The 17,011-nt window shown below is 44.3% G+C and overlaps 1 protein-coding gene across 5 annotated transcripts in view; it reads right to left on the minus strand.

Moving 5' to 3' along the window:
- The window catches only part of RERG (RAS like estrogen regulated growth inhibitor), a 109,227-nt gene extending 99,203 nt beyond the window's left edge, over window positions 1–10,024 (minus strand). The window contains exons 1-3 of one of the 5 annotated variants that reach the window (XM_083843894.1): window positions 9,747–9,969; window positions 9,448–9,580; window positions 8,326–8,499 (exon numbers count right to left, since the gene is read on the minus strand). In XM_083843894.1, coding sequence (XP_083700020.1) covers window positions 8,326–8,386 — 61 coding nt within the window. In that variant the 5' untranslated portion in view covers window positions 8,387–8,499; window positions 9,448–9,580; window positions 9,747–9,969. Of the gene's footprint in view, window positions 1–8,325; window positions 8,500–9,447; window positions 9,581–9,746 lie in introns of all 5 variants that reach the window. The other 4 variants (XM_083843896.1, XM_083843895.1, XM_083843897.1 and 1 more) reach the window with 4 other exon arrangements.
- Window positions 10,025–17,011: the final 6,987 nt, after the last annotated feature.

Consider the following 17,011-nt stretch of genomic DNA (forward strand, 5'->3'; position numbering starts at 1 on the left):
TCAATTCCCTTGGTGACTGGAGACTATCAGGCTCCTCTTCCTTCGCCTCAGTTTCCATATTGGCCACTTGAGGATAGCCATAGTGGCGTGCCTTGCAAGGAGGGTCATGGTGATGGCCCTTGTTCCCACAGCCCGCTGGAAAGCTGAAGTGCTGTTCAAGTGCTAAAGAAATTCCCACCCTGGGAAAACATATCCTGTGCACTCCCTGGCTGCATCCTTCCAGCCTGAAAACTTTTCAAGCCACATATCTAAACAGTTCCCACACGGTAATGCATCACTGCCCCAGGCTGCTGCTTTTGCTTGTCTGCAGCTTCCCTTCTGCTGACCCCTGAGTGGCAGCAGCAAAACAACCTGTGAACATCCAGAGCTCCATGTGCTTTCAAAAGCAGGCTTGATGTTTTCGACATACTCTCTCATTTTCCTGTGTGCAGACTACTGTCTAACATTTCTGGAAAGGCAGCCTGTAACTCTGGCCAACTTCTATGGCATTTTAAAGCCGCACATATGTTTAATATATCTACTACTTCCTTCCCCAGGGCTTCATGCTTCTCTTGCCATTCATCTTTTCATACCGTATGCATAGAAGGAGTTATCTCTAGCATCACTACTGTAATGTATGACACTTCCCAAAACCTACATGCAAATCCATTAGAAACTCTAAGAGCTGCAGACTAACTCCAGCAGCATACCTGCATGGTCTACCTGGTTGGAAACAATCACAAAAAGAACTTTTCCCATTTAGAATGATGAAAAGGCAGTAGAAACAGATGCATCCCCCTTCTCAGTTATTTTTCCAACTCTGGGAAGAGGAATGAGTCAATGAAATCAGGGGAGCTGGTTTAATCTGAGGTGAATGGAAAGAAATGCTAGTTGAGACAGCCAGCTGCTCAGAGGTGGTGAATGGCTGTGTAACTTTGTCATGGGCATGAAGCTGATCCTCCCACTGACAGCCATCTGCAAAGAGCACAGAAGTCAGTAACAGACTTCCTCCCAAATTGATGGGACTTCAGACAAAGCCACATCTCACTTGCCTGCTGCTGTCTTGCATCAGTTCTCCTACTCTCCTGTTCACCACAGTGCTGGAGTGCCTGCCAGGGGCACGGTATGGGGTGCAAACTTTTGTTCAACTACAGGCAATGAGTGGCAGCCCTGGAATCACAGCTCAGCTAAACCCTAAAGAACTTTGTTGATCCTCCCACTTTTAGGCAAGGTTAGTTTCTATACTAGTTTTCTATACTTGAGTGCTGTAAATGTAAAAGGAGCAATGGTGGCACAAAGATATATGCAGAAAAAGAAAACCTGCTTGGGAAATACAGACTTATGTTGCTTCTCCTTCTCTGCTATGAAGCCAAAATAGGTGAATTTACCCACTTTTATGACTGAGTCTAGCTACGTAAAGCTACACAGTATTTCCTCTTTTAACCTGCATGAAGCAGGCCTCATACAGTGAGTGTCTGGAGCAGTCTAAGCTGGAAGCATCCTCCAAATCCAGGCCAGAGAATGGTTTCTAGAATGGCAGGAGCCACTTCAGAGTGTCTGTCCTTTGATGCATCACTGCTGCTAGGTCAGCTTATCTGGATCTCATGCCCTGAACTTTTAATGATGTACTGATAGTGTCAGCAAAGAGTAACGGAAGAGCTGAAGATGAGGAGTAGAGATGGGAGGAACTAGTACATGAAGAGGCTGAAAGGACAGCTGTAAATACACGGTTTTAATGTGAAATACAAAGCAGAAAAGTTTGTACACAGAATTCAGGAAATGGGTATTAAGACAGGCCTGAGGAGAGGAAAGGGTGACAGCTGAGGAGAAATGAAGGAAAAGTATGTGCAAGGCAAGAGGTAGGCAGGGATTCCAGATGGCAGGGAAGTAAGGAATCAATTGGCAGAAGGATAAAAAAACTTAACATTAGAATTTCTGAAAAGAACCATTAGGGTCAGAACTCTGGGAGATAACAGTGCATTCAGTGATCCTGTGGGGAATTGCAGCCTGACCAAAGCATTGCCAGGCTTCATGGTAAGCAGGCCCAGGATGCCTGGGACTCCACCAGGAAGCTCTTCTGTTGTCTATCCCAGTGACTGCTGGAGACAGAAGTGGGCAGGACAGCTATCTTATCAAGGCGAGCGCTGAGGGGGGTGGCTGAGCACAGCCCAGAGAGAAAGCTGTGCTACACACATAAATCTTGAATCCTGGCATTCCTTCCACAGCAATCAAACAGCAGGCTATATTTAGCCCAACCTAAACAGAAACAAAGAACAGCAGGAGTAGGCTTAGCTCAAACAGCTGCCACCAGCTGCTCAGAGGGGACGCAGGTAGAGCCAATGTCAGATGCAGTTAAATGAGATGGAACAGGGAACATAGCTATGCTTGAATGAACAACGCTGGCTTTTGGTTAGAGAATTTCTGCATTTTATTATTTCATGGTTAGCCAGAAGGGAGATCGAATATCAAGTAAAGCAGAACATGAATGCTTTTTACACCGGGGGCAAGGCTACAGTGAACTGTGGGCAAATAAGTAGAGGAAAAGGAGGAGGAGGAAGCAACAGATGCAAGCAGACCATCTTGCACACTCATGGTAAATGCTTCTGTGTCTAGCCCAGGTTCTTGGTGTCCAGTCTCGTCAGTTCTAGCATAACAAGAGTCAACAAGTCCTGGTTTGAGAAAGTCCAAGAAAGGCTGGCTGACTGCTGATTAAAAGTTCATATCCATGTGGTATGATCCGTGGGGCTTCTCCAGGCAGCATGCTGAAGATGTCCATATGTACTGCTGATCCCAGTAGGACCCTCGGCTTGGTTAATATACCCTTTGCCCATCTCCAAATACAGATGTGTTGTGTTGGAGCCACTACAACAGCAGCCCCTGTCCTTGTCAGCATGGCTAGGACTTTGAGGACCACACATTCATGGGTATCAGTGACCTTACTGACTGATTCATGAACCAAGGGCTCTTGCTCTGTATACACATCAGTGTCATCCACTGAATGGAAGTGCAGATAGATCATGTTACTGCAACTAGTTGTTTGCAGTACAACCTGCTACTGAGGGATGTGTTTGCACACTTACTGGCAAGAAACTGTCACAAAACCTCACACAGAGTGAGCTAGTTACTGTTATGTCTGTACCACTATGTATATGCACACATGAACCACGCCACCTTCAATGAACCTGTCCTTGGATGAACCATTTACATTTCAGAGGTGGTAAAAAGTGGGATTGTTTAATGAGTACTTTACTAATGAAATACTAACGGATACTTAATACAATGAGTGTTGAACTTGATCACTGAACAATTACTTACACATCTGGTTATCATTACCACTCTTAAGCACAAACAAAAAAAGCAACTCTTCTACTTCATTAGTGAAAGAAAAAACAACACAGTCCCCTTCCACCCACTTTTCTGTATTTCAGATGCACCTTATTACAGTAATTCTCCCTAGATACATCAGTTGGTTTAGCGCAAACTTCACAAGGCAGAGAAAACTACCATAAAAGCTTTGAGTAGAACTGCGAGCTTGCTGACTAATCACTCACTCCTTAATAGTTCATGTTTCCTCCTCAAAAGTCCCTGAAATGGACCTAGTGGGGGAAAACATCTGAGCAGGAATTTGTGAAGTAGCAAATCACTTTGAAATGGGCCTCTTTCGCAATAACTGGTACAGTTTTCTGAAAAAGGTGGGGCTGAATTCAGTTCCATGCCCAGACCTTGCTGTTAGAAAGTGATGTTTCAGGTAAGCCCCCAGATAATGGAGGCAAAGACAGGTTTGTTGTAGGTGTCTCTCGGTTGATTGTTGATTGCATTTGTTCTATAGGAACTTCCAAATCCAGGTATCTTTTTCCAGGTATGTTCCCCATCCCGGGTTAGGCAGGGGATACAGCATAAGCAAACATACAAATCTGTTTGCTCAGGACATTTCCAACTGACATTAGAAAGACTGAGGCTGGTGAGATCCCCATTTCTCTGATGGGGCTGACTCTTTGCAAGGAGTTATTTACTGATGCCACTTTATCAATCATCCCTCTGTACAAATGCAAGGAATTGGGCCATTATAGGATCAAAAGGTTGACAGAAGCCCCATGCCTCGGGCACCTTATTCCATAAAAAAAGGATTTGTGCAGCTGCCTAGAAGCAGGCATGTATTCACCAGGGAGCTCGTGGGGGCTTTCGTATCTTCCATCCCACTTAAGCACCAGTAGAAACTATATGTACTTTGGTGTCAAACAGCACAGTTGCAGCTGCATAGTCCATCCAGACAGATGAGAACTGCATCTGCCCATGGCTGAATGCACCATACATGCAAGCACGCAGACTTGGAGTATTCAGCCTGGCATATACAAGAAAAAATGCAAGTTGGATAGCACATGCTGCAGCTGGATGTTCTCTCTTTTTTGGCCAAAATATAAAGGCTCCTAAGCACAGGTATTTTGAGCATTCATAGTCAACTGAGTTATAAGTTGGAAAAGCATCAGCCATGCAGCTATCCAGTACATGCCCTTCTTTTCTCCTGCTGGTTAATACATTTTCACTCCTCTGCAGCTTTCTGGGCACGTACTGTACCTTGTGATGACATGGGAGAACAAGGCCTTTAAGTCTTTATTAATTGTTACTACTGTATTTTTAAAAAGAGCTATTTAGGAAATTCTAACTTTTGTTACCATAGGAATGAAGCTGTAGGATTCAACAGAAGAACAATTTAAACAGCAATGTTTAAGTAATTCAATTTTAATTCTCCTCTCCCTCCAAGCTTCTCTTGGACATAAAGAAAAGGACTTTAAAAGCTCTCTCCCCCTCAATGCCACTCGACTGTAGCCCAAATTAGGAGATAATGCCCTGTTATCTATAAGCAGGGCTTAGCAATGTCCCTTCCCACCCATGGAGCGCCTCTTCTTCTTCCTGAGCAAAGCAGCAGCAAAGTGCTCCTTGGCTCAGGCAGAGCTCCTCATTGTTCTTTTCAGCTAGTTTAAAGCAATGTTTATGCAACATTTATACAGTAAAAAACTGGGAGAGTGAAGCATCCAGTCCACTCGGTAAGAGTGGGTCGGGATGCTTGTACCTGGTGAGCTTGCCCAGGAGAAACCTGAGCTGATCAGTGATTTACAACTCAGTGCAATTCTGATCTAACTGCCTTAATAGACCTCTCCTAATTGCCCCTTTCTGAGTTGGTTCACTCTTCTGTTTTTATTGGAAAGGTTTAGGTCAACATTAAGTTATAAAAAAAAAAAAAAAAAAGATGGCTGAGTTGATTAGCTAATTCTGCTGGCGTTCTCCAGCAGGTAGAGGGGAGGCAAGCAAAAGGAGGAGGAGAAGAGTAAAAGCTGACACTCAGACTTGCAATTCCCCCATTTGTTTTCTAAACCTTTGAACCATGGAAACGTGATAAGCAGTAAGAAAGTAGACAAAAGGTTTGTTTTCTTTGGCTTTAACTCTTCCTTGAGATGCTATCACTACTCTGACTTGTGAACGGTGTTCTGGTTTTCCACCTTCTGGTTGGGAAAGTTGGATTAATCAGCAGGGACTACTTTGTAGAACAAGGATTCTTGCACCCTATTAAACAGATGTCTAGTGTTAATGACAAGATTAGGATGTTCACCACCTCTCAGTAATAGTCACAGCTGTATTGACTTTCATTGTGCATGCGGGACAGCTATAATTCTTATGTCCCATCCCAGCACAACACTTGTTTCTTCAGAGCTGCTTTGATTTGCTGATCCAAAGCCCCACTCAGGAACTGGGAAAGGATCTTTTCCAGGATATTACAGTATGTGTCTGTAACTTCACAGATGCTGTGAGGTGTTGAAGCCACTTACAGATTAAGAACCTAATGCCTGGCTCTTCTTCAGAAAATGAAGACAGAGCCAAGAAAGCAAGCCAGTGACCACATTTTGGCATGACTTTCTGGCAATTACAGTGGCCTTAGTTATCACCCAATGTCTCATTTTCATCACATGTATCTAGTCTGCTCCAGTGTCCTGCCTTGCATTCTTGCTTCTAGAGTCTGGCTTACCTTTCAGCTGTCTGGCCAAGACTATGCCAGTGACGTACTGCCACGGGATCCTGTCTCTACGCTGTATTACAAACTGGCCACAGGGATAAGAAATGACATGGGAACCCTAAAAAAGACATTAATCTAGTAGGGTACTTATCTGCCAAATCCAGCTATCTTGAGACTACTTTGTGTCCAGCTTTGCTTTCAGCAAAGGTCTAACAGCGCTTCCACGTTGCTACTGTTGGTTACAGGCAAATAGGCGCTTTCAGACACTACCACCACCTCTCTTAGTTCTCTGGAATTGGCTGAGTTGTTGAAACTGGATCCTTTTATGGGAACTTACAAGAGGGTTTTTCATAAGCCAGACGGAAATTCTGGGAGGCAGTTGCTGTTCCGTAGGGGTGGTTGATAGCACTCCATAGCCTCTCCACCCTCTTAAATTCACCTTTGTTGTGCTGCCCACGTATTTGTGCCTTCATTTCGACACAGATTCACATGCGTGGTAATAATCGAAAAGATGGGATCTTAGTCATATTTTATGTAATATCTCCCTGCATCTTAAAGGAGAGAGGAAAAAAAAAAAAAAGAGGAGGGGAACTCTGAAGAACTGGGATGTTTTTATGGTATTACACTGAAAACAATCTCCCACCTAGCTCCAGGACTACAGGAAAACATTTTTACCATAAAATCCTAGTTTACTGAAATCTATTAAAAAAAAAAAGTATACTATGGACAAAAATGAAAGACTCTTGTTGATCCAATGCTGGTAAGGCATTTTAACAGAGCATTTAACTTGTAGTTTTGCATTTTTAAAGATGAAGTCTCAAAAGACTAGAAATATCAGAGTAAGGGGAGATTCATAGTGGTTTGATTTTCATGAAAACCTTTTTTCCTGAAAATTTCCTGAAAAAACAACCACATAAACCATCAACTAAATGTAAAATGAACCAAAAGGAGGGCCACTGAAGTTACTTGCAAAACTTGGAAGGAATGGTAAAATACTGAAATAGATTTATTAAAGCTTTTCCATTTCATAAGGTATGTGGGAACTAGGTGTGGCAGGGGTGAGGGCAACAGGAGAGAAGGCACAGTTTAAACTTATCCCAGTATATTAACAGCATTCCCTCAGGTATTTTATTCAAACAGGTAGAATTTAATCTGCATTGGCTTTGTTTAAGTGGTGTAATCTCTAATGACCTCTGCCTCATATACGCCTTTTTTCCTGAAGGCTGACAGAACTACTTCACTGATAGTGTTCTGCTAAAATACCTTTGGGATAAACATACTTTTATAAACTGGTTCCAAAGTTAACTAAACGATAATAGCAGTTTGTGGGCCACAATCTTGACAATTCTAACATAAAAGTGACTTTGGGGAAACAGAGCTGGTTGACAGCAGCTGAGAGTCCAGCCTAATGCTCTTACAAGTGTGTCCTATCCCTGGCTTCTCTTGTGCAGATTTCTCTCAAATAAACAGCACCTTAAAATTCCAGACTGGTACAGGAGCATGATTAGACTGAATCTTCTTATTTCCTCATCCTTACTGTGCAAAGACATGTGAGAGTGGTCCTCAAGCTGTCAAGTTAATGCAACACCACTGAACTACCTGAGAAAGCTTGCAACCCTAGGGTTACACTCATTTGTCTCATTAAGGGAAAGGCTGTCTAAAGAAATGGATTTTTAACATTTATGCCTCCCCCTTGTGTTTTTCCTGTATGAACTTACCAGACTATGTTTATTTCTCAAAAGATCTCTCTGAATGCAAACTTTACACATCACGTTTCCTTGGTTTCCTGCTAGGTACATAAATCCAAGAGAACACAAAGAAAAAGAATCCATTGAGGTGCTGAGCCTAAACTTTCCCACTGAAATCAACGAGAATAACAGCAAGCAACACCTATCAGAAGTCATCCAATATTTAACAGAGGGTCTGATCTTAGATGGATCATAATATAAATAACAAATAGGAAAAATAATACAAATACCTCAAACTTGCACAAGCTGTGAAGGAACAAACTGAATAACACTAATTGCCTCTGTTCCAGTGGAAAAGAGGAAACTTGCCTCTGGCTTCATGAGAAGTGGCACTGAGTTGGTGTGTGAAGTTCTTGGCTTTCTTTTTTTTTTACACAATAAAAGTACTTTTATTTGGAGACCCTGGAGAAAGTAGTATGAAAAGCAAGGAAGAGAGAATCTTTTCCCTAAGAGAATCCTTATCCTGACCTCTCTGACAAGAACAAGTTCAGAGCTGTCCTTTTGCACAAAGAGTTTGTACAGCGCTGCACAGAGGGAGCTAAAAGTTACCTGATGACAAGCAGAAGGAAAACCAGACAGCAAACATACCTGACTTGCCCACGCCAGCTCGACCAAAGATCGCCAGCTTCACTTCTGCACTCTTAGCCATGCTGGAGGAATGGAGTGTCGACAAATTCACTTGATTATCAAAACTGAAGCAGAAGAACCGTTCCCAGATCCTGTCTTCAGCTTCACCGTGTCATCATGACGTCAATGCAGAGCCTGGGGATGAACACCACGAGGATGGAGCTGCAAGGAGCCAGGTGCTCCCTCACTCCCCCCTTTCTTTCTTTTCTTTTTGAAAGTCATGATAATTGATGCTATGCTCCAGCTATAAATGTTGCATTAACACCACTGACACATTTGGAACTGTTTGTGCAAAACCTACCTTAAGCTTTCTAGCTCTAGCTGTTTGTTTCAGGCTGGCACTGTAATACTGAAAGATGTACTTACTCAGCCCAAAGGACCCACCTCACAGCTCCACATAAGATGCCGCCTTCTTTTTTTTCCTTAGGATGCAATTGCTTACATTTGCTATATTTGCCTTAACTCTGATGAATTAGTTTTTGTATTTAAAAGCCACGACCACTCAGTAGTGCTGCCTGCAGATAGCTGATCTTTCCTCGAGCCCTCCAATTCCAGAAAGGTTTCGATTACTCAGCTGCAGTTGCTTAAAAACCTCTAAGCACTTGTACCTTGCTCATTCTGCTAAACAAATCCATACCCAGAAGTTCTCTAGCGCTCCTGGTTTAAGCTGCCTCACCTGATACATAAACATTCGCAAAGAGTGGGGTTAGAAAAAGGATGCCAGAATTTCTGGTGATACACTTTGAACCAGACACACAGGAATTAGCTATATGCATGGCTGTGCTGCATGACCTTGAGCAAGTCACCTGACATTTCCTCATCTCCTTGACTTCTCTGTCCTGCGCAGCAGATACCATAGCACTACCCATCTTTGTAAAGTGCTTTAGGATCTTTGGCAAACAATGTTAACTGTGATGATGATGATGACCTTCAACCCCGAGTAAAACCTCAAAAATTTGTCTCCCTTCATAGCAGAGTAGAACTTTATGAATGCAGCCTGTTATGAAGGTTTGCCATTGTGCTAAAATGACCTCTCGAGCCTTACATCTAACGGTGACACGGGAAGCTCTGGGTTATTATTACCTGCTCTAAAGCAAGCCACGTTTCAGCCGTGTTCCTTGAACCGAATGCCTGAGGATTCTGTCTCTCGGAAACAGCTCGGAGAAAGAACGAAGCGAAGCGTCCTCACACGGAGAAGGGTACCAACCTCTCTGCACTTGATTTGGCGTACGAGCGAGCCTCAGCCCGCCGTGCACGACCCGTTAACACTCCCCGGGCGCTCATACCCTACCGGGCAGCCCAGGGGAGCTCTCCGTGCCCCTGCCCTCCCGGGGCAGCTCCCCGCGGCCCCTCACCCATCCCCTCCGCCCGGCACCGCTCACGTTTTCAAGCAGGCAGCGACCCATCGCCGCCCCCCTGCAAGTTCGGCTGGGCTCCGCTCCCCGGCAGGTGCCGTCCACCGGTGCAGGGCGACCCCGGGCCCCGCCGCCCTCGGCTCGGTGCTCACCTCCTCGCCGCTCCGGCCCCGGGCGCTCCCGCCGGAGGCAGCGGCGCGGCCGCGCACTGCGGGCACCCCGCCCGCCCCCCGCACGGCTCCGGCTCCGGCTCCGGCTCCGGCTCCGGCTCCGGCTCCGGCTCCGGCTCCGGCTCCGGCTCCTCCGGCGGCTCCGGTGCCCGCAGCCCCGCGGCGGCCCCTGGCGGCCGCCGGCCGCAGCGCGCCCGAGCCCCGCAGCTCCCGCGGAGGGTGGGTGGGCGAGCAGCACCGCCCCGCGATGCTCCCCCTCTGCCAGCCTCTCCCGGAGCCCTGCGGGGCTTTCCGGCAACTCGGCGTGTTGGGCTGCAGTGCAGCTTTTCGTTACGTGGGATAGTGCCTCGTTCGCCTTGGTAAATCGTGATTAAAGTCGCTGCAGGCTCAGCTGCGTCTCAAGTGCTCGCTGTCCTTCGCTCTTATTTGCTTGATGCTGCTCTGCAGTAGCACCCTACACAACTCTGTGTAGCGTCGGGTGGTCTCTTGCTGTCCCTCAAAGTGGCAGAAAGGTTGTTTCATCAGACTGCTTTCTACTAGCACCTCACTTCTTACGTGGCACTCCTCCTCCGTGCAGCCCCCCATGGGTTATTATGGGTTATGCTTCCCCCCAAGGAAAGCATTGTTATTTCAATTTGCAAACGGGGAAAATGAAGCATGTAATCGCATCAGTCCGTCCAAGAGGTCAGAGCCAGGGATAGAGCTCTGACATGGTAGGACCAAATTCATAGGACAACTCTTACTTCCGTGTTTATTAAACCACCCAGTAATGTAAAGATACATTAATAACAGATGTGAAGCAGAACTCAAAAGCACTTAAAGTTCGGTGGATGTTCCTCCCATGTTTCTGTTCCAGCCCAGATCTGAATGAGATAAAAGACGAGTAAAAGAAACAGCTCTCCCCTCTCTGTCCTTCTTAATGCAAAATTAAACAAAAGTTGGATTGGAAAAGATCTTCCATGAACCAAGGTTCTACATAAGAGCACAATGAGCATTTAGGAGGCAGGGCATCAGCCCGGAGGAGAAATGAGCACCTACTATTCCCTACATGCTGTGCCAGCTGCAGGCACTCGGGAGCAGATCTTAAAATAGTTGTACTGCATATCATTCAAAAGCAAAAAAATTAGAAGGCAGATGTGAAAGCAGTAGTGTGGTTTATGCTTTACTTGTTAAAAATAAATGCTGAAGCTTTAAGCCTTCATTCTTTGTTTGGTTTACATAATTTAGAGGGATTAGCTTTTTCCATCCTCCTAAGAGAGCAACTGGTGTGTGTCTATTTTGCATCTGGGGAAATGTGTGTTAGTCTCGAGGCCTGACATTTGTTTTGTGTCTATGGAATTCACCCTGCATGGGGCTGTCAAATTAAATATGATAACAGGCGTTTCCAAAGCAGTAGATAATTTATTGGTCATTAAAAATCCTAGTCGCTGTGCAGTCTGCTTGCGATGAAGTCTCTTGTTGCCAGAGCATAAGAATTCAGTAAACACTAATCCTGGACACAGGCAAAGGTTTCAGACTGTTGACATCCACAGGCTCGGTCCAGGACCGCTTCAGTTGCTGTTCGTTTCCTCTGGCCTCACTGCACTTATCCTACATAATGTTGGTGGGTTTGGGTGTGGGTTTTTTTCTTCCTGAAATGGGTTTTGATATTCATAGACCAAGGACAACCTTACTTTGCCCAAAGTGATGGTTTGCCTGCAGTTGTGGCTGGCAGTGTGTTTTCTCACTGGCTTTGCCACTTGTGCCGATTGGAAAACATGCTTATGGGTATTATCCTTTCCTTCACTGGTGCTTTGGGAAATGCACCCCTTTATGTAGGCTCCTTTTCTACAGTGTCAAAGCAGAAGAGTGTGCTTGCCCACTGTCATCAGTGACACAAACGTGTGGCTTTGTGACTCTTAGGGGCAGCACTGCACCTCATAAAAGGTCAGAACAGGCAACCTCCTCCCATTTAGTGAGCTCAGGCATTGCCGACACATCAGTGCTAAACGGCTGGGCCCAGCCATGCTGTGAATTTGGGGACTGCAGGTCCTCAGCTCTCTGGTTTCACCAGGGTCTGTAACGTGGGCCTCCACCTCATGATGGTGGGTTATACCTGCCCTAGTGCCCCTGTTGTCCGCACCTGGCTGCATCCTTTTGCTGGGGTCCCACAGCTTGTCCAGAGCAAGGATTTTGGCTCATTTGTGGTCCTGCAGTCAGCCAGTATCTACAACCAGAGGATTAGACTACAAAAGAAAGTTTGTCAGTAACATTAACGACTGAAGAGCAGATAATGAAAGAGGAAAGTGAACAATTTGAAATGCAGGCGAAGTCCCAGACTCTAAGTCTAAATAAAATGCTGCTTCAGGAGCAATTAAGAGAGGTACATCCGAGCAGTGGTAGTTGACAGAAGTATCTTAGAAAGACTCACAATTTTAGGTACTACCAAATAATACTGCCCTGGCTTAACAAGATACTTCAGCATTGCCAAAGTCCAGAGTGTTCTTTCTGGCTGGCCTGGGGGTGCCACCTGTTCACCATCAAGCATCATCACTGGCTTATCATTTTAATTCCTGTTGTTTAAGGTGTGTTTTCTGGAGATGTTCGTGTTGTGAAAAACAATGGTGTATGCTTCCTGAAAGGTGGTAGAGGGAACTGGTATGACAGTGCGGGCATGATATAGACAGCATGTGAAGAGGATGTGTAAAGAGGAAAGGAAAGGTGCTATTTTCCTACCAAAGCTGGAGTTTCTATGGTAGATGACATTGTTGCAGGTTTCAACTTCTGAAGCAAAATTTGAGCGTGGAGTTTGATAGGACTCGTGAGAAAGGAAAAGATGACAGAGACCTGATTTCAGGAAGTCATTTGGGAGTCTCTGAGTCATATAGAAATTGGTGGCACTTTGTCTTCTGAGCACTTTTGTGCAACTGAGTCCAAGTGTCTGCAAACTGTAGAGCACATCATGCCATTGGTGGCACAGACGAGGAGACAGACCCTCCTGGTAATGTTCCTGCAGTAAGGAAGGGTTGTTGAGCTCAGGACTATTGCCTTTGCTGATGCTTTGGAAGAGCAGCCTGGACCTGCAGCAAGGATTGCTCCATAGCAGAGCACACCTGGTCAGAGCTGGATGCTCATCTCAAACAGCAACCCATCAGTGAGTTGCCTTTGTAAGGGTGCCCTTTCTACCAGCGCCCTCCTGAGAGTGAGATGATGTTAAATTACTGGTAGAAAAAACACTGGATAAATAGCACGTTAACACAAATATTTGTAGCTATTACTAAAGGTTCACAGGGAAACATTCGGATAGTTTTCTTCATTTTCACAGAATATCTTCCAAATGTTTCTGTGTTGGCTTCGAGCAATGTACATAAATCTGTTCAGTTATGCAAATCTAGTGCCATGAAAAAAAATTGCAACTTTGTCATTAAATTATGGACAAACTTTGTTGTTAGTTTGGTTTGTAGTCATCATGAAGCATTGCTGTTTTAAATTAATACTGCCTTTTCTCATATTTTCCCTCATGGCTCATGAAACACTGAGTTTATAATGATGTGGTTTTTGAGTGTATGTTAGGTCCTTAAAGCTTCTCTTTCTCTCAACTTTTTTCACACTGTATATAAGAAAAAACAAACACATTTTTAAGATACAGGATTTATTGCTTAATAGGTGTTTATTTCTAGTGCAGTAAACAAGACCACAATTCTGGAAACATTTGTTTGCATTTAACTTTACATGGGCAGGCTTAATGGAGTAGCAAAGGAAGCTACAGCTCCCCGATTAGTATAATCTGATGCCATGCTAAACGTGGGTCACCTCACACAGAAATATCTATGCAAGTACAAAATCCCTACACATACATTATTACAGTGATTTTGCTGTATGTACAATTAGTACAAGCTTTAGTGGAGATTTAAAAACCAAGCAGATACTGAAGGATGCTGAATTTTAGGTTACAGCCAGCCCTGACTTGAAGCTCTGCAGCAGCCTCTACTTGCATTGCAGCCATGAGGAGGAAAGCAGGCTGCAGAGTCACATGCAGAATCCATGCTTCAAAATTTTGCACCATTTGGCTTCTCAAGGTGCAAAAACAGAACACTGGAGATGGAACTGGGATGTTCTTCACAGCATCGTGTGGATCTCACACATGCAAATGCCTCTGTGCTGTGTCCTAATACAGGCCTTTTGTCACAGGAGGCATTTGGCATGTTTGCACAGAGACACATAAATACATAGCCTGGCTTTCTGGCAGTAGCAAGAATTTCATCAGGTTTATTTAACAGTGATACATGTGCAAAGTTGAGAGGCACAGCTCAGTAGGAGCTATGCTAAGTAGATTAGCAATGCATAAGGTCATGTTTTATAACACATAACAAACGGGTACACTTCCAGTACTTAAAGAGGGGCTACAGGAAAGCTGGGGAGGGACCCATCATCAGGGAGTGTAGTGATAGGACAAGGGGGAATGGCTTTAAACTAAAAGAGGGGAGATTTAGGTTAGAAATAAGGAAGAAATTCCTTACTCAGAGGCTCGTGAGGCACTGGAACAGGGTGCCCAGAGAAGCTGTGGATGCTCCATCCCCAGAAGTGTCTAAGGCCAGGCTGGATGGAACATCCTGTTCTACTTGGTGGGAGGTGTCCCAGCCTATGTCAGGGGGGTTGGAACTCAGTGGTCTTTAAGATTCCTTCAAACCCAAACCATTCTATGATTCTATTGCCCACGTTAAAATGAATAAATTCTTCTACTCTGTGTTTCTTGTCACCTGTGCCATTGACTAGGATGTATCCTGGCAGTCTTCCCTTAAAAATGGGCACGCTGTGACTGCGCACTCACTGGAATGCAGTAGGGACTGTGCTGAATCCATCACAGTTTAGTCCCCTATGAAAGGTTTTGTTCTTTGTTTAAGTTTTGCTTTTCTGATATTGTCACTTCTCCTTCCTCACTCACAGAGAGATCCTTTAATAGGTTTTTATTAATAGACAACTGATTGATGTATAACTCTAGGGAAAGCAGGGTGACTGTAATCTCTTGTGCATATACAGAATGATTAAATACTTACGTGCCTGAAAAAGCAAAGAATTCCAGTTTCCACACTGAAGTAAGTTTGGACTAATAATTAAATCACTGACATAATATTCTGTAAGCTAGCTAGTGCTCTTCTAATAGAGAGATTTGTGTTATGGTTTTAATAAAGTACAGGTATAGAATTAAAACCCACTGGTAACGGTTGCAACAAATTTTGCAACAAATGTGTAATACCAGACTTTATTAATGAATGAGGTACACTGATGTGTCATCTTAGTTTCTTACAGATGTATTCATATTCTTTGAAAGGACCAGTGGAAGTTATCATAAATTCATTTGCTATTCATGTTAATGAATGTTAGCTCTTATTCTTCCTCAACGGTGTTATGATTGCAATCTGGATTGCCATAGGGACCCCACTGTAATTCATCATTGCTTCACTGTTCAAATTCTCCGGTGGAACCAGATATTTGTGTTGACAACATCTGGAGTTTTCCATCTCTCATCTTTTTTCTACCTCCTTTCTTCTGTTTACTGAAGAGAATGGGAAGGGGAAATTGCTGCCAGCATTAATAATATGTGCAGGGAACTGAATGACTGCAAGGACTTTGGACCTAAGTTGTAGGAGATACAGATTCATTTTTGTCCCTTGTTTGCCTCTGGATCTAACCATCTCCCAACAGAAAACACTGAATGAGAGATGGGTGGTGCAGAGAGCCAGGCCCAGGCAAGCACTCTGCTTTCAGCCCCAGGGACTTGCTTGCACTGTGGCTCGGCTGCTATACAAGAGATAGACCTATGCACATGAGTGAGACTCAGGAGTATTTGCTTTGACCACCTTGTAAAAATCCCAGAGAGGCAGAAGACCATGCTTCCATCTTCCATTCTGCAGCCAAGCAGTAGGTTTGATGGGGGATGCAGTTTCACAGCAAAATGTCCAAGCAACCACAGTCAATGTGTGTGTGTGAATACTTGCCCCATTTCTTTCGCTGGAGCTCTTTCATGTTGTGTAAACCTGTTCTGTACTTGTATCAAGGAGAGAGGTAGGCTGTCCTTGATGTTAAGTAGGAGTCTTTATCTGTTCCTGATCAAATCCAGACTTGCTTCCTATCCAAGCTGCCCAGGGGCTAGCCCATTCTCAGGGGTGGGACTAACTGAGCTCTGGGATATGCTGTAAGGGAAATCTTGAGTGTGGGCTGTTCTTCAGCATAGACCATGTCTGTCTGTCCTTGCACTGTATGACAATATGTGCCCCATGCTTCTTTGTGAATGTGACCATGGCCAACATCAGATAGGCATTTCAGGCTGGATACTTCCTAAAATGACCTGATAGCATGTACAGCATGGTGCTGTGGGGATACAGGACACAGCCAGGTGGCAGGATGCAGATACAGGGTGCTCTTAGGGAGACAGGGCTGAAAGGGCCAACCATACAGCCCTGCAGTTAAGACGAAGACAATTGTAGCTGTCCATTCCACAAAGAATATTTGGTTACATTCAGGAAAATAAAAGTGTAATGAAATGATAGCATCCTGCCTCAAAGCAATATGTCCTTCATACATAGGGCAAAATCTTGTGAGTTTGGAAAGAGGTGGAGTTAGAGCCTTTCAGGAAAAAGGTGAATTTGGCTTGGTGTCTTGTACCTAGCACTGGCTAAAGAGAGGGTGAAGATAAAAGGGTGGAAAGTGTAGAAACTGTCACTATGATAATAATTTTCTTAGCTTTTCTGTCTAAGCTATACAGAACTGAAAAGCTTCATTTCAGGTTAGACAGACCACTGCATTAACAGAAAATGAGATTTTTTTTGAAGAGAACCAGACTTTTATTTTTGTCTTGGTTTCTCACTGATTTCCATTCCTGTGTGTCAGAGGCTGCAATTTTGTTTATAAAATCCATTAACATAAAATCTCCAGAAATATGCTGTTTGCTGTCCTCTATCTTCTCTGCGGTGCTCGGGAAGAGCTCATATAAAGATAAATCATTATCCTCCTTCACATCTAGCTGTTAAAATTCCTCCTTGCCGTCATCCCTAAAATCAATTTGACAAGTGTTTGTCTAAAATATGTTATGACCACTGCCTATCATGCTAAGTGATATTTTGACAATCTTTGTTCTCCATC

The sequence above is a fragment of the Anser anser genome, assembly GCF_964211835.1.
Source record: "Anser anser genome assembly, chromosome: 1".
NCBI lineage: Eukaryota > Metazoa > Chordata > Aves > Anseriformes > Anatidae > Anser > Anser anser.